Raw genomic sequence first — 18693 nt, 5'->3', positions numbered from 1 at the left:
AGGGGAGCTGGGTTTCACACACCTGGGCCCCTGGGGTAATTTATCGCTGTTCTTGTTTCACCACAGCCACAGCACCAGGGACTGCAGGGCGCACCACCACGCCTGCAACAACTGCCCGAGCCCGGGCCAGCAGGAGAGCCAGGAATGAGGAGGAGTACCAGCGGCGGCACCTGCGGTTCCTGGAGCACCAGCTCCGCACCCAGGACCACTGGGTCCAGGAAGACCTGCGGCTGCACCAGCAGAGCTTGGAGGAGCTGGAGGAGCAGGGACGTGCCCTCAGAGGCCCCCTCCAGAGCCTGCTTGACCGGTTCCCGCCTCCTCCTGCCCCTGCTCCCCCTGCTCCCCCCATCACTCCTGCCCCACCCTCCACGCTCATTTCCCCCCGAGGTCCCCGCACCCACAGTGCTGCAAGACGGGACAGGCACGCTGACCCCCACCCCTGAGCTTTCCATTCCCTTCCTCCCTTCCCTCCCCTTCCAGCTCCCTCCTCCCAGGTTTCCCCCTCCCCTCTCCCACCCTCACACCTCCCTCCCTCCACCCCACTTATGTTAAATAAAAAGAGATTTTTGTTGGCAAAACAGGTGTCTTTATTTGACATTAGGAAGGGGGGCTAGGGAGGGGAAAGGGGAAGGGGGGGAGGGTGGAAGAAGGCCCCATTGGGGCATGCAGGGAGAATTCAGTCCTCCTCCTCCTCCACCAGGAAGCTCTCCCGCAGGGCTTCCTGGATCCGGACGGCCCCCCGCTGGGCTTTCTGGACAACGGCAGTGCGGGGCTGACCATAGTGGCCAGCCACGCGGTCAGCCTCAGCCATCCAGGCTGGCAGGAAAGCCTCCCCCTTTCTCTCACACAAATTGTGGAGCACACAACATTCTGCCACTACAGGAGGTATATTGTGCTCGGCGAGGTCGAGACGGGTGAGGAGGCATCGAAAGCGGGCTTTCAGTCTCCCGAAGGCCCCCTCCACTACGATGCGGGCCTTGGTCAGCCTGGCATTGAAGGATTGAGGTGCCCCGTGTAGGGCTTCATCAGCCACGGCTGTAGGGGTAGGCCGCATCCCCCACCAGGCAGACGGGCATGTCCATGTCCCCGACCCTGATGTGGCGGTCGGGGAAGAAGGTCCAGGCCTGCAGCCTCTGGCACATGGAGGAGTTCCGGTACACCCGTGCGTCATGTGCCTTGCCGGACCAGCCCACATTAATGTCCGTGAACTGTCCCCGGTGGTCACACATGGCCCGCAGGATCACGGAGAAGTACCCCTTGCGGTTGACGTACCTGGAGGCCTGGTGTTCCGGGGCACGGATGGGGATGTGCGTCCCGTCGATGGACCCCCCCGCAGTTGGGGAAGCCCAGGGCGCCAAAGCCCCGGATGATGGCGTCCGGGTCGGCGAGGCAGACCACCCTGAGGAGCAGCACCCGGTTGATGGCCTTGACCACCTGCGGAGAGACACAGCAAAGCGCGAATCAGTGGGGCGCCTGGGTGGCTGGGAGTGTTCGTGCCCTGGCAGTGCCCCGTGCCCCACTCCCGGAAGGAACCCCCCGCGGGCGGCATGTAGTACGGCCGGGAGAGACCGGCCCCTCCGGTGCGGGGCACTTTCGCCTCCTTCCCACCTTCCCCCCGTTTTTCCTGGGGTGGCCCATCCCCTCCTTGCAGTCCCCCTCCTCCCTCCAGGTCCAGTGGCCTACGAGTGCCGTACTTGCATGAGCACCGCTCCGACGGTGGATCTCCCCACACCGAACTGGTTCCCGACGGATCGGTAGCTGTCCGGCGTGGAGAGCTTCCAGAGGGCGATGGCCACATGCTTCTGGAGGGGAATGGCGGGCCTCATGCAAGTGTCCCTTCTGCGCAGGGCAGAGGCGAGCCACTCACAGAGCTCCAGGAAGGTGTCCCTCTTCATCCTGAAATTCTGGGTCCACTGTCTGTCTCCCCAGCGCTCCAGGACGATGCGGTCCCACCAGTCGCTGCTGGTGTCCAGACGCCAGATGCAGCGGGGCACGCCGGCGTCTGGGCGCCGCCGCGGCTCCTCCATGGCCCCCAGGGCGGGCAGGCGGAGAGGCAGGGGGCTGACGTGCACCAGGTGGTGCCAGGCAGCCTCCAGCCATTGCTGGCAGGCTTGCAGCAGCAAGTCCACAAAGTGCACCAGAAGGTGCAGGGCAAGCTTTGGCTCCATGTTGCCACCTGCGGCGGCGTCCCCGAAGGGAAGCACCGACACAGACGGGCACAGAGACAAACGCTTTGCTGTCCCTCGGCGAGGTAGGCAAGCAAGCAGGAAAAGCTGAGAACCGGCTGTCCAGGGGGGTCCCTTTAAGCACGAGCCTCAGATAGCCTCAGATAGCAGCCACACAACGCAACTACTGACCTGATGCCCTGCCAGAACCGGTTTCAGCCACCCTTAAATGCGCCCCTGCATCCAATCAGTGTGGACGTGCTAGTTCTAATTAGCAAAACGCTAATTCGAACTAGTTTTTTAGTCTGGATGCGCTAGTTCAAATTAGCTTAGTTCGAATTAACTAATTTGAACTAAGTTAGTTCGAATTAGTGCTGTAGTGTAGACATACCCTCAGAGTGTGAGAAATCCCATTAAAAGTAGTGGAGTTAGTTGGGATTATCTGATGGATACCTTGTGATAAGTATGTACAGGATCTGACCCTAATATAAGGTACTTACTTACGCTCTTGGGTTGGACCAGAGTTGGCCACAAGGGTGAATCACCCAGTTGACCACCGAGGGATGCCATGCAGCAGTGTAGAGTTGTGCACTCCCGGTGCAGAGTCAGAAACTGCTCCCAGCTGACAGAGAAAGTGTTGCAGGGGTGGGGGAAGGGAGGAGACTCCTTGCTTCCTCCCGGTGGAGGACCATGGGTGTGGTATGAATAGTGATGCATATATATTGCTCCCCATCCCAACATCCCTCCATATCCCTGGGGTCTGCAATGGGGGAGCAAGGAGAAATGCCAAGGCTTCCAGCATCCCAGTCACTTTCCCCACCTGGGCTGTATTGTGAGGCGAGCATCAGGAGCTGCTGCTCTCTGTCCTCCCTTAACATTGCCTCTGGGGTACGTGGTGGAAGAGCAGTGTTGGAGTGGGGAGCAAGCAGCTAATTCCAGCTGCTCCATGCATCCAAGTCACTTTCTCCATGTGGGTGCAGGACGGGAGTGCAGGACTGAGAGGGATGGGGTTGAGGCGCAGGAAGGAAGTGCGGTGGCTAGGGGCAGAGGACAGAGGGCAGAGGGTAGGAGTTGAGCCACAGGAGGGGGCAGGGGTGATGGGTGCAGGCAGCGCACTGCAGGCATTAGGGGTGCAGAAGGGGAATACAGGGAGGGAGCAGGGATTAGAGATGAAGGGGCACAGGGATGAAGGAGGTTCATTAAATTCCCTTTGAAAATGAGATTTCAGCCTTTAAATCAGTTAGGTATTCAAACCCTGAGTGCAGAAGCACCTGAATATCCTTAAAAGCCCAACCTGGGTCCTTATTGACTTGTAAAGTTCTCTCATCTTGCATCATTAGTACTGGCATTGTTATTGCTGTCATTAATTAATTATTTTGTGCCCAATTTCTGCTAGGCCCAAACAACATCTTATCAAAAAATTAGATCACACAAAGGCAACAAGACATAGCAATTGTCAGGGTAATAAAAAGAAGAAATGTCATAAGAACACATGGTTGCTTAGAGTGGTACACATGCTTCTAATGAAGCAGTTTGCTCCAGCTGAGCCCAGCTAGTTATTACATAAATATGCCTGGACGGCAAGTCAGTTTCTGTAATGAGTAAAGACTCTCTCTGCACTCAAGAAATGTTAATCCTCCCTCTTGGATCTGCTAACCACTGACAAGCTGTGTGTCTCTGGGGAAATACCCTAGCATTATTAAATTCTAATCACAAAATAGTATGTCTACCACAGAAATATAATAATTCCTAACTTTTAAACAGGAAATCAGGCTGCCAAAGGACTGATCTTGATGGACCCTCCAGTCATGTCATGTCAACCCAGATGTGCTGAGGTGTTGGGGGAGGAGCCATGACTAACGGGGCAAAGCTAGCTTCCTGAGTGGTTCTCTTCAGCCATCTGGGCTATTTGTAGGGTCACTCAGGCGCATGCAGTCCTTTTCCTTCCTGACCTTGTAGCTGACGATTACTTCTGCTGCCACTCACATTCAGAATATGGTATGTAGGAGGCTCAGAACTGCCAATCTCCACAGTGTGAGGCTTCATTTAGTCCTTTCCTGAGCCTGTATCTAAGGATTTATGGCTTTAATTGCAATGGCTTGTTATTGCTGCATTTGTTGTTCATTATCCTTGCCTATGCTCCTAAAATACAAGTAGTACAGTGGTAGAGTCACCTTCTAAACTGTGCACAGAGTTGGGAGAACTAAAATAATGTCATATCAGCACGGTGAAGCTTGTTGATCCACATTGGGGTGAGGAAATACTGGCATGCGGGCTAGATCGGGTCCACTATGATTAGTTCCTGGTAGGCCCCAACCTCTATATTTACCTGCATGGCCACAGGTACCGGCAATCACAACTCCCATTGGCTGGGGATTGTTGTAATCAGCCAATGGGAGCTGTGAGAAGCAGTGTCCTTGTCCATGTCACTTCACACAGTTCCCATTGGCTGGGAAAAGTGATCTCAGGCCAACAGGGATGCAATTGCCTGTACCTGTGACTGTGCAGGTAAATATAGTGGTGGTGGCCTGCCAGTGCTTAATCCTGGTGGCCTGCCATCATGTTATTACTCACCCTGATCTACTTGGATAACATGGTTATCATCTGCAGTGGCTTAGGATTGGAACAAGATTGAGAAGTGGAGCAGAAGACACAATTGTTCTGTACCTCATGTAGGAAATGCACGAGGCTCGAAGTGAAATTACTAGTCTGGAGAGGGGTCAGCAGTATCAATATCTAAAAGTAATGGCACCAGCAGTCCGCAGAGTAAGATAGCTGGAAATTGGTTAAGGTGTTATATAATCTCACCAGTTTCAGCCTTGTTTTTTCCACCTCTCCCATTTCTTGTATCACTCATTGCAATCCACACATAGCAATACAAATTAAACTAACTAACTAGTGCAAATTCTTTTGTATGAATAGAAATGAAGTAGCCTATACTATGGTATTTGCTTAGACTTGTTTGTGAAGGAGATATTGTCAAGAAGTATTTCTTGTGGCACTGTTACTTGATACACTATTAGATTTTGCTTAGTAAATGCAGAACAAATAAAATGAGAACAAACTGCAAACTTGGCTACCTGAAGCTGCCCTTCCCTCCCACTTATATTTAGGCACTCAAGTAAGAGTGCTGGTTTTCAGAAGAGAGGAGCACCTAACATTCCTATTGAAGAAGAAATTGCTCAGCATGTATGCAAATCAGGTCACTTTGGCCTGAATTTATCAAACTTAAAATAACTCTTAATAGACCATTTTACTGTTCATTTCAAATCCACTGTGAATTCATATTGGCTTGGGTGTTAGTAAAGGGGAAATTATTTTTTCATGTCCCTTCACATCTCTGGCTTCTTTGCTCAAAATGCTAATACTGGTGCAAATTAATGCCTCTGATAATGATTTTCTGATGTATATTTCTGTCCCCTAGGAACTGGATAAAGACCACTAACTTATTTTGCATAAACCATTTATTAGATCTCCTAGATTTTCAATGCTCCAGAATCCTCCTGACATTTAAAAAAAATCTCCACCCAGATTAACATAAATTTCTGAACTACTGAAAATCTCCCTTTATCCCACTTTTTAGGAGTCCTGTAACAATTGTGATGCACAAGAGGAATTCATTCATTTGGACTTTTACTTGGTCAACAGCTGCCAAAAAATGTGTAATTTGGAATATTCTCTGAACATGTAAATTGCAGTAGTTAAAGATGGGGAACCCCTACTCTCCATTTCCAGCAATAAAACTATGAACTAAGGATGCTAAGAAGTGGGTAATTTACTAACTGTGTACTCGATACAATTTGTATTGAGTGATTAGTCTATAAGGGGCCCTGCTGCGGCTCTGCAGTTTAAATGCAGGCCACCCAGCTCTTACTACATTTAAAAGGCAGAGCCACAGCAAAGTAGGTCCAGGACCCGGTGCGAGTCGGGACTCAGCAGTCCCAGCTCACGCCAGGTCCCTGACCACTGTGCCTCTGCCTCCCCTGCTCCCTCCCCAACCTCAGAGACTGTGCTGGGGTGAACCAGCTTTTACGCCAGCATCTCCTCACCCTCCACCACCTCCTTCTTGCCCCCCTCCCTTGCTTCTTCTGATGTAGAGGCAGCAAGAATGGGGGAAAGTGAGTAGTTGACCAAGGCTTTTCAGGTAGTCAACTACTTCTTTTAAATTCCTAATATAAACCTTGTGTTGTCTTACATCTAGGGCACTTCAAGTGAAATATCTTATACGGTCTGTGTATATAATAATTTGGAATGCACATGTAAAGGATGCTAGCTTGGCTCCTCCAGGGAAAGACTGTAATCAGTTTATATTCAGGATGAGACTGTCTGGGCTTTCCCAAAACCCATTGACACTTGTAAGGGCCATCCCCTTCTATTCATATAACTTATCCCCTCTTTTACATATAACTCTCCTTTATATTTTATATGAATATGGCAATACATTTTCTTCTGATTTAGCGATGAGTATGCCATATTACATGTGTAGGAATGAGAAAAAATATCAATCCTGAACTTCCTTATGAAAAGACCATTCAGATTAAATAGTCAGTGGAGAAATTCTCCCCTCTCTTGTCCATCCCTCCTTTATATGATGGGACAAATCCAGGGCAGCTTGCATTTTTTCCATCAATGCCACAGGGTTAGGATAATGTTCAGAAACTTAAAAAAATATTATGGATCATTGGCCTCATCCTGTGCCTATAGAAGCTCCTGTGGATTTCTACAGAATTAAATCAAGCCCTGTGTGTTTAGGGAGAAGTATTTTCTGGCCCTAATAATTAATTGTTCATTATCCTAGAGGATGAAATACATCTGAAGATTGTTTTATTTTGGGCATAAAATGAGTTACTTCTAAAATAACTGCATTTTAAGAATTAAGGTATTTGTAAGGTATTTTTAAGAGTTGTGACATACTTGGTTAAAGGCAACCTTCAATTTATATCCTTTACAAACAGAGTAAAGAAAGGCAGGGCATAACTTGTACAGTAGGGTCTTCCTCAATCACAACCACTCTGCCTTTTGACTGATGCCACCAATGATCTTCTAAGGATCTGTGTATTGGAAATGTGCTGTTTCTAGAAAATAAGAATATTCAGTATGGTCCCAAGACTCCTGATTACTTGAGTCCTTGCATGAGGGAAAAGTGTGGATCCCTAGGATCAAATGGATATTGTCTTATGTCCTTTGTCTTCCTTCATTCTTCTTATACCTCTTAATTTGTTGTTGCTTTGGTTTGGTTTGTTGCATAGTGGATCATTATTTCTGTTCATATGGACCTGAAATATAGGGCAAGTGTCTGAGGGGTAGCCATGTTAGTCTATATCTGCAAAAACAAGGAGTCCTGTGGCACATTAGAGACTAACAGATGTATTAATACATAAGCTTTCATGGGTAAAGCCCAATTCATTAGATGAATTAGCGTGGAAATTACATTGGCAGGGATATCTGTGTGTGTGTGTGTGTGTGTGTGCATAACTCCCTTCTTGTGTTTCAACCTGGTTGAAACTCTCTTAACCAGGACTCTCTGGTCTGGCAACATCGTACCATGGATAGCTAGTGGAGGGCTAGTGCCAGGGAGCCCTGCAAGCTGGCAGGGCAACAGGGCTTCCCAGCAGGGCTGTGGGAGCTTCACGTGTGGCAGTGGAAGCTTGGCACCAAGGCTGCAGGGCTGCTGGTAGGGAATGGGGGGGCTGACGGGAGCCAACTGGGAGGGCAGTTGCTGGGCCAGGACTGGAGGGGATTGGTGGCAGGGGGGTCAGAAATGACCTCCCCCATCTGGCAAAATCCCTCATCTGAGACCGCTCAGATCCCAAGGGTGCAGGACCAAGGAGGTCTAACCCATACTAGTATTTATATATTTTCCTGCTTCTGTAACTTCCACTCCTACTCATCTGATGAAGTGACATTTACCCATGAAAGGTTACGGCCTAATAAATCTGTCTTTAAGGTGCCCCAGGACTCCTTGTTGTTTCTGAAATATGGTGTTACTTATTTGCAATTGGAGTTTAATGTGATTTTTTGGTATTTTAGTATCAGGACCAATAATGAAAGATTATGGTATTCTGACCTCCTCCCTTTGATCCTCCTCACAGGATCAAAAATACCAAACAATGGTCCAGAATTCTAGTCTAAGGGTACGTTTACATTTGCTCCCTAGTTCGGACTAGGGATGCAAATGTAGGCGACTGAAATTGCTAATGAAGCGGAGATTTAAATATCCCGCACTTCAATAGCAAGATCTCGCCCAGGGCTCTGGTCTGAATCACAGCTGATTCGAACCAGGAAGCGCGGGCTGGGACGTGGTAGTTCGAACCAAAGCCCTTGGTTTGAACTAATGTTACTCGTCAAAAAATGATTTTGTTTGTTATTTTTTTTGTAAAACCTCCACTCCCATAAGAGGATTCTATTCATAATTAGCTTGTGAAGATCACATTATGAAAAGGAGCAGATAAGCTGACAATGTAAGTGTTTCCCTTTCTGAGCTGGTGGCAGAGGTAACACAGAGTAAAATATTTAGGTATTATGCAGTTTCTCAGAATGCCCCCAAGAGTGAGATGTTTTTACACCAGATTTAGAGGATAGGAACACCTCTTTTTTCCATATAACCCAATTTGTGGTAATGGTGTAATATAACCATATAAAATAAGATAGATGTTTTACATATTGCTCCCAGAGGCCTTTCAGTGGCTATCAGATCCACTATATGAAATTTTGGCCACATCCTTTATGTTAACTTCCCCCTTCATGCCTTCTTCTAAAATATATTAGATCTGATCTACATTATCCACATTTGAGATTGTGGATCTCCACAAAGTACTTTTGCCTTGAATTCACCTTGAATAAGATTACCAGAACAGAAATTCTTCATATGCTACTGTCATTTTCAAGGGCATTTGTAATCTGATCATATTTTGATATCCACAATAAACTAAGCCTCACTCTGAATAACTTGATAGCTTAGAACTTTTGTTAATAATGAATCATGTGATTTCAATGGTGGTTTAATGTGTTTTAAAATTTGATCCTTAAAATGTGTGAGTTCATACATGGGAAGATAAAATGTCACTGAATAATGACACCTACAGTAGAAGAACAAACTTGGTTTAGAAGTGAAATGCTGCAATGCTAACAGTGAAAGACTTATTTCTAGTTGGTCAAGGAAGAGGAAGAGAAAAGCAAGAGGATTTTGGCAGCCAGAAGTAGTTTTTCTGGAAAGTTTTAACACAGGTGAGAAGAGAAAGTTTGGAAGGGATTAGGGTGCAGGTGTTTGGGCTGGGAGGAAGTTTTGGCACCTTGAATAGATGAGGCTGCAGAGAGTCAGACAAGAACAAACACATTTAAATATATTCTCAAAAACGTAGAATTTGTGTCTATTTCCATTGAAGGTTTAGAATGGATATTTGTTTTTTTCCATTTATGAAGAATTTGGAAGGCTAGTGCTTCTGTATTATTGACAACTGAAAGGGGAAATACTATGCAGATTTATAGCTTTTAAATTATATTCCAACCTCTGAGGAGCATTGAAGGACACCAACATTAAAAAATAAAGAACCCTTAATCTTTGTACGTAACGCATTTATTCCAGTCTACACCCACGGCACAGTAATTGCATCAGTAGAAAATCACAAAGCATGTTTACTAAAATCTTCACATCAAACTCTGCACTGCTTGTTATGCAATGAGCTATATCAAATGACTGATTTCACCGATGAGTCTGTAAAGCAGGAGGCTGTTGGCAAACAGCTCAATACCAAGCCTGTGTTGCAATACATATGACCAAAAGCCAAATGATTATAACCTTGGTGATATCTCCCGAAGTTACTCTTTGTGAGGTTTGTAAGGGGTGCTATGGAATGCCCCACTGGAGGCTTTCTATTTATTTGGTTGTAGTTTTTTCTTGTTTGTGAAGAAACCAATGGAATGCATTATAATACAAATGATGTTGTTCAGCCTCTTAAACATAAACAGTGTGCCAAAACACATCTGTTATATAACACAATTTTAAAAGTTTTTAAAGATAGCACTAGGAAAAGTCTTAGGCCAGAGAAAAAGCTGAACGACCAGCTAGCATTTGAAAATGGGTGGAGAATCTAGTTACAGGAAGTCTCTTGTAAAGTAAGGATCTGCCTCACACACCAGCAGTGGTGAGATAACAGTGTAAGATGAAGTAGAGAGGCGCATGGCAATACTGTTGTGATAACAAGAGGAAGATTTCCCATTCCTTGGGTGAGATCTCAGGAAGATGTCAGAGATAGAAACTGGGAGGATAGATTGGTTGTCTGAATCAAGAAGGGAGAGAGAGTTAGGGGAGGATGAGACATTTGCTTCTATCTTAAAAATATTTTGCAGAAGAACGTTATCATGAACTATTAAGTTTACTTGAGTGCTCTATGCAGGTAAAGTTGAACAAGAAAGAGTCACTAACAATGCCAAACAGTATGTCCAGATGAGTGTCAGATGTGTTGTATTTTAATTGAGGTTTGAGGCAAAGATAAAATAATTGAGATGGAGAAGGTAGATAGCAAAAAGAACAACTGGTTAAAGACTGAACATCACACATTAGTCTAGAAGAGCAACCTTTCCACAGAGAAGTAATTATCAGCTGATCAAGGAAAGAACCTTTTGGCAACTGTGATGAGATTTGCTTGCCCAGCGAGGGAGGTGATCCAGGACCATGTTGTGGTCGGCTGTGTCAAAGGTTTTTCAGAATTAAAAATATGAGGTGGAAAGAAGTAATTATGGTAGAAAGATGCAGGAAGAAAGCATGGAGAGAAGCAGTTTCTGTGCTAAGGCCTGGGTGAACCCCACATTGGAAATGGCCAAGAATGTTGCTGAATGATGGGTTTCAAGACAGCTCACAGAAAGCTACTGTGTCCGGTATTTTGCTGAGAAAGGGCTGTAGATAGATTTTCAGGTAGAAAGGAGAAATTCTAAAGAGGTAGGCAGTCTGAGAAAATAGTAAGTTGGGAAAATTAAAGGTATTGTTGACAATAATAGTAACATAAGGCAGAAGTTTCAGCAGAGAGGATCAAATGGTATGAGAAGTCAGGGGATCAATATAGCAGGTAATATTTTTAAAGCAGTGGTCAGAAACCAGTAGATCAGGATCTACTGGTAGATCTTGGAGCCTTTGACAGGTGATCCTGACAGGTTTGGCCCAGAGGCTATCAAGTGTTGGCCCTTCATCTACCCTTCTCACCACTGCCGTGCTGCTCCTGCCCTCTGCCTTGGAGCTGCTGCTCATCACTGGGAGCCTCTTGCTTGTAGGGCACAGGAAAAAGAGTTGGGGGGTGCTGATGTCACGGTGCCTTTCCCCCCACTCTGTACCCCATCTTCACAGAGTGGTGGAGGGCAGGGATGGAGAGAGTTTGCTGGCTGCTTTTGGGAGTGGTGCAGGGCCAGAGTAGGGGTGAGCTTGGCTTAGTCCACTGCACTACCATCCAGAAGCCACCTGCAGAAAATGGTGCCCAGCTGGAGTCCACATTCTGAACCCCGGCCCCAGTCCTGAACCTTTCCTGCACCTTAAGCCCCTGCCCTAGACCTGAGTCCCCCTGCACCCAAACTCCCTCCCAGAGCCAGCCCCCTGAACCCCTTCCTGCACCTCAACTCCCTGCCCCATGCTCAGCTCAGAACCCCTCCCACGTTTAAAATCCTTTAGCCCAAGATCGGAGTCTGCATCCCCCATCCTGGCACTCCAGCCCTCAGCCCCAAGCCTGATAAAAGCACCCAGGCTGGTGGAAGAAATCACAGTGCCCTAACAGTGATCTCTGAAGCATTTCGTTCATAATGAATATGTGGCTAGCTGGCATTTGCTGATGATGCTCCACCCCCACCAACTTCATTGGCATAACAAAAGAGTAGAGTAAATCACCAACAGATTTATTTACCTACAAACATTAGCCCATTCTTTGGCTGGAGAAAATAACCAAGGAGAAGCAGTCATAGACTACCTCTCCCCTGGCAATAGAGAATATTATCTCCCATTATGCAAAGAGGTTTTTTATTTTTAAGCAGATGCTTTAATAATCCCTCCCCTGGAACCTATATTTAGTTTTGAGTGCCCTCACTAGCTGCCTATTCAAATTAACAGGAGAATCTTCCTCCACTTCCACACCTAGCTTTGTATTTCTTTCCAAGGTAAAGTAGACATCAGAATACAACTGACTTTCATTTCAAAAATTAATTTGGTCTTTCATAAAGCCAGATTTATCCTGCTACCTTCTTTTTTCCCAAGCCAAATCTTCAAGTTTACTTGACTGCTCCATACAGGCAAAGGAGAAATGGTGGCACATATTAAAAGTCAGGAGTATATATCTGCTAAGATATATACAGAAAGAACCAAATGGATCAGAAGATCAGCTTAATTATATGACCTGTATTATCCATCAGAGAGAGGTAACAAAACCTCTACTTTCTTCATCACAAGAGAGCCCAGATGAGGCCTGATCTACAGCTCATTGAAAGCAATGGTTTTTTCCATTGACCAGTATGTTTTGGATCAGGCCTAGGAGGCATAACAGAAGCTTAGAAAATGAACAGAACAGTTTATCCACAAAACTCAAGGCTCATTCTTCAAGAGTGATGGCAACTTCATAGGTACAGAAGTTCCATGCTTAATATGAAGAGGTGTGTAAATACTCTTGCTCCACACTATTAGAAAATAGACTTACACAAGCACCAGTGGGCACCTTCTTTGGCAGAAGGGCACTGGATGTGATAGTACTTCAGTTGTCCACTCATAATGAATTACACATAGTTATGTTAATAAATTCAGATACCCTTTCTAGCAGGAACTGCTGAAAAAAATGCTACTCAATTTGGTATATTTTGTTTTACCTGTACATTTTTTCTTAGATCAGGCAGGTCTCTCATTTTGCCTCTCCCATAAATTACTTGAGAAGGGTCTGAGGACTTAAATTAATCCTCATTCCCCGTGTTATACAACAATAAGTGTTGTCGACAGGAATTATGATTTTCTCCAAGTGTATTAAAATCACAATTGAGTACTTTAGTCTGGCTGGCTCTATAGTGGGAAATGCTTAGCTTGCACCCACAACTAATAAATTTGTCTCTACCTCCAAAGCTGAAGAGTCCATGCGAGAATTTTTGGACCTGCCTGATCTAAGAATGAAGGTTTGCAATTATTAGAACAAGTAACATTCTAACAATTGCAAATTTCTACAATGTCTTTCCATGCAGTTTTAGTTCTGAAGAATATACTTCATACAGATTTCAACCTAAGTGAAAACCCTGCTGCCCTAGGTGTTACAAATAAGTAGTATCATTTTCTTTTTGTAGTGAAATCTTTCATCCAATCATATTCTTGTATGCAAATATATCATAGCCAGTTCAGACAAAATAGCACAAATAAAGCTAAGTGCTCAGTCAGGACAAAATCACTCAGCTTCTCTGATTCCTCATTTCACCTGTGTTTCAGGAACTAACTAAATATGTCAACTGAAAATACGAAAAAACAAATCCCAGAGAGCAAGTCTGCTCCAGCTCTGCCTGCACCACTCAGTGATCTGAAAATTAAGTATACAAAGGTTAGTAATATTATGCATGCTTGTTAACTTGCCTTAAGCATTTATAAACAACTATATCTGTACTTAAATTAGTATTGTTCAAACCATCTAAATAACTCTAACTCAGCTATTGTATGCGGTGTTGTTGTAGCCATGTTGGTCCCAGGAAATTAGACACACAAGGTGGGAGAAATAATACCTTTCCTGAAGAGCTGTGTGTAAGCTCAAATGCTTGTCTCTTTCACCAACAGAAGTTGGTCCCAGAAAAGATACTACCTCACTCACCTTGTCTCACTAACTCAATTGTGTATTTACAAATATTTACCTCAGTTTAATTCTTATACTGTAATTTCTGGTAACTTTCTCTGATGTCTTTTGTCCTGAGAAACTGTTCCAAGGGGTTGGTAAGTTTTATTCTATTGTTTTGGGGATGCTGTCCATATTTTTTCAGAAGCTGAGACCTGAGGCCATAAGTATCCTGGAAAGTATAAACAATCCAGAGATGGAAATATTTATATAATCATTGAACAGCAAGAGAATAAAAGATAAATATAGAACATGTTAACAATTAGTCTTATTTCTTTTAAATAAATTGGAATAGTTACAGATATGTCAGTGAGGCTAGTCTGGATGAAAGTTTAAAAAAACTAAAGCAAGGGTCCTCCTGTTCGTGACTTATTTTCCTACAGATGACAAACCCATTTCTCTAGCTAAGCAAATAACTATCAATAAAACAGCTAAAGTCCACCATTGCTAATTAGTCAGGATTACCAGAGATATTGTATAATAGCAAATTCTTTCCATGCTCATGTAAAAACACACAGATAAGGTAAGCATTAATTGTATCCTCCAAGCTAACCTTAAAAACAGATTTATGTTCCTAGTTTAAAAAGAGACTTTATGTGTTTGGTACCACTGTATACTATTAGTTGCAAGAGTCTCTGAACTTTGAGCAAACAGCAAAACCGTTGGTACTTTCTGCAATGTCAAAGTTTCAAGTACATTGTTGGTAGAGCAAAGGGAAATCAGCAGTAAAGAGAAGCTGAGCAACTTCTTTAAAATTGCAGCTTTTACTGGCCACGGCTATTTCAGTTTCTGGACACAAAGCAAAATGCCTCATAATCAAAGTTACAGCTATACAGAAAAGTTCACATGTAAAACAATCAAGAAAGTGTTCTTGATGTGACTTCTTGAACTAAACTTCAATTTTTTCAGAATACAAATATGCATGGAATTGAATTTAGCTTTTCATCAGTCAAAACTTGACTCCTTTTAAAACTTTAGGGTAATCTAGAGAGCTCAGCCCCATTCAGGATCAGCTGTATTGGACCCAGTTCTGCACCCTATTTTCAGGGAACACCCACATTGATTTCAGTGTCTATTTTTCATCCAAAAAAAAAGTCAGGATTGGGGCATCGTTTTGTAAATATTTAACAAGTTGTTAAAACTGTGCAAGTGCAGTATAGTTCTGATATGTGATTGTTCATTTGGGTTATTCCTGTCTCAAAGTTTAAAAGGGCTTAATCCAGGAAAGATATCCTAAGAACTGCAGTGATGCATTTTCAGTTTTTGAATTACTCTACAGACAAAAAGTAACATGTTTTTGAAGGTCTGAAAAGAATACATTGGAATATTCCTCCACACTCCCCACTTCTTTCTTTCCACAATATTTAACCAACATAAGGTCATTTAGAAAACTTTTTACTAATAGGACCAATTTTGTAAGTAACCACAGAATCATATCAGATATTTTAACATTACCATCTAAAATGGACATTATCAGGTCTCCAGTTTCTTGAATATAACATCTTTTTTTCTGAAATAACGAATGCACAAGTGCCTTGTCAGAGACTGTGTTTGCCAAGAGGCAAGTGTTTCTCTATATATGAAGGTTTACATCTTTCAGCTAATTCAGAGCTTTGTGTCCATTATTGGGGACTGAACGAAGGGTAAAATCCAGTTCATGAAAAGATCATTTGAAAATGCAAATCATTGTGGTTCCAGTCACAGTCCACAGCTGTACATGCAGAGGACCAGATGGGCCTCCGCTACCTTTCGTAGCACTTTCCCGCTGTTGCCAAAATCCCATTGAGAACTGCCTGTGGGCCTGGAGACTGCATAAATTGAGAACTGGGGTGAGGGAATCAGGTAACACGGGGGGCAGGAAGCACACACAAATGCAGCACATAACCAACCCATAACTAAACCTCTGACAAGCCAACATTGCCTAAGGCTGAGATGACTTTGGTAGGGCCTTCCATTCTATGTAGCCACTTCCCTCCCCCTCCCCCGACCCTTTATGGGGCTTCCAGAGGATATAGCTACAGGCAAAACATCATTGCAGTTAAGCTTCAGGGTGCCACACAATAATTGGGGGGAAGGACGAGGCAGAACCTGTGCAGCAGTACATGCTCTTCTGTCTACACATGCCTTGACCTCCAGCATATTCTCAAACATTTGAAGAATCTAGGTTGTCTTCCTGTTCAACATGGGATGAGTGCACCCCTCTGCCCTCAATAGATTGATCTAGGGGAGACTTTCTGGTTGGACCCTCATGGACTTTGCCTTGTATTATGGGCCTTTTATCACCGGTTTTTCTACAACAGGGAGCAATGTGGCCCTAAATAATTAAATCCAATTAATCCAGATAGGAGTCTGTACCTCTCTCATAAAGCATTCTACAAAGATCCTTAACACACTCAGGAGTCAGTTGCCAGAAGCTGAGCATGGTCTAGAGGGGATGGATTACTGTATGATTGCCTGTTCTGTTTGTTCCCTCTGAACCAGCTGGTATTGGCCACTGTCGGAAGACAGGATATTGAGCAAGAAAGATTTTTGGTCTGAGCCAGTATGTGTTCTTAAATTGGATGGATTAATTTTTAAATTCCCAAATATCCTGAATCAGGGCAGGATCCTGAATTCCTTGGGTAGCCAAAACTCCTTTAAAGACATGCCAGCAAAATCAGTGAGTGTTTTAGGTATGAAAGAAATGTAAGAATGGCTCACGTGCACTGGTAAATATTTTACTTTGTTACACTAAAGAATTAGACAATGATTGTTTCACAAATTACTTGTGTTGTGAGGCTTCTGAAAATATCAGGGCCCTCTGGAGCACCTATGGGCATCAAAGCACAATTAGTTACTTATCAGGTAGTTAAATTGTGTGAGGTAGCAGAAAAAAACATTTTTCTTGCCACCACTGCCCTTCACAGTATCTGAGGGAAAGCCATGTTGTGTGTAAAGGTAAATTGCTTGCAGTAAAAAAAGGAAAAGTGGAAAATTAATTTAAAATCTATTTTAATCATTACAGCTAGAAGCAAAGAAGAGGAAGGTTACAATTTTTTTAAAAGTCAAACACATGCTCAATTGCTGCCTAAGTCTGTAGGTTCTTAAAATCCCTGGGTGCGTGAGTTCCCAGAGCTTATTGCAGGAACTATGTTTCTGTCTGTGAGCATGTGCGGCCAGCTCATTGTAAAATACCTGCACATCCATCTTATGCCTAAGTCCCAGCAGTATCCTCAGACTAAGCATTCCATTTCCTGTTTCACCTGAGCCAGTAAACATTTTCACACAAAGTAACTTGGGGAATCGTCCATCATAGCTTTTAGCGTGTGACTAGAAGACTCACATAGGATATGGAAAACTAAGGTTCAGTACTCCCCCTACCCCGCTTTTGCCTGAAGTGGGGTAGGGATTTGAACTTATTCCCACCCACCCACCTGCAACACACACACTCAAGTGAGGTCCTGATTAGCTGATGATGAGATATTCTAGTCTGCAGGTCTCAGTCTCTCCCATTGAAGCTATTCCAATGTGCATGAATACTTAAATATGCATTGGGCCATCAAGAGAGTGAGAATGATTGTATGGCCTAGTGAGGTACTCCTCTGGTTGGTGAGAGACCGGCCTTTTTCCTCATACCTGTGTGCCTTCCTGGCATTTCTTGCAAAACATGGCTTACACCCCTCTACACAGGAGAGAGCTCATGACTGACAATTCCAAAATTTAGGCACCTAACTCCCTGAGAAAGGTAGGATTTATGTTATACCCATCTCCTCAGCATTTCTGATTAACCCGGATAGTTAGAATTATAGGATACCTAGAAAGGGTTATCTGCAAGGCAGAGCGTTTTTCCCATCCCAGCTTACTGAGACCTGGTGGCCAGGTTCAGGTGTTTTAAGTTGTTTTGCTGTTGTTTTGAGTCTTTTTGTGATAATAAAAGCCATCCCTTGAGGAATTAACCTTGGATTGAACTATAGTGTGGGTGGCTGATTTCATCTTCTCTGGCTGGCACAACTACCCACTATCTTACTGTGGGCAACAATTATTTTGAGTTAAATGGAAATCTTTCTTGCTAAAGGGTAAACATGGGGATAAATACAATTTGTAGAAGCCAGCCTGAGTAACATGGTTGCACAATGAGGGTTTCTGCAGAGATGGGGATCAGGAATTTCTTTCTCCCAGGCCACCGAGTAGCTTAGGAACCCCTCCTCAGTTGCTATGGAAGTCTTCAGAGCTTGAAGTCTTTGTGCAATAGCCCACTGCCAGCTGGGAGCCAACTGCCAAAAAGATTCACGCAGCAGATCATCCTGCCTTGTGCCATCCTTAAAGAGACATTTTATCACCCATGTAAAGAGGTCCTGCAGAACTATGTTCCACATCATATAGCAAGCAAATAAAATCCCCAGATAAGGAACTAAAGACTTCAATCTTGCAGGCGCCTAAACCACACAAGACTGAAGCTAAACCTTGCAGAGCTGCCAATTTCCCACATTTCTGATTGTCTGGAATGAATTGCTGTAACCCAGGCACTTGGATAATTTTACTATACTTTTATCACTGACGATGAATGCCAATCCAATGATATTTTGTTTGCTGCCACCATAGCGTGACCATCTGGGTCAGAATTTTTAAATACAAAGCTTCAGAACACTATAACAGTGGCAGAATCCATCTACAACAAATGTTGGTTTCTAGCTCTAGTGACAAGGACAGGAGTCTTC

General features: G+C 44.2%; 1 protein-coding gene across 1 annotated transcript in view; it reads left to right on the top strand.

Annotated features, from left to right (window-relative positions):
* The first annotated feature begins 13531 nt into the window (after positions 1–13531).
* ALDH1A1 (aldehyde dehydrogenase 1 family member A1) overlaps positions 13532–18693 on the top strand; it is a 49198-nt gene continuing 44036 nt past the window's right edge. The window contains exon 1 of the mRNA XM_006137823.4: positions 13532–13711. Coding sequence (XP_006137885.2) covers positions 13616–13711 — 96 coding nt within the window. The 5' untranslated portion in view covers positions 13532–13615. The remainder of the gene's footprint in view (positions 13712–18693) is intronic.

The sequence above is a fragment of the Pelodiscus sinensis genome, chromosome 6 (genome assembly GCF_049634645.1).
Source record: "Pelodiscus sinensis isolate JC-2024 chromosome 6, ASM4963464v1, whole genome shotgun sequence".
Lineage (NCBI taxonomy): Eukaryota > Metazoa > Chordata > Testudines > Trionychidae > Pelodiscus > Pelodiscus sinensis.
The sequence above is the reverse complement of the archived record's forward strand: the minus strand, read 5'-3'. Positions and strand labels throughout refer to the sequence as shown.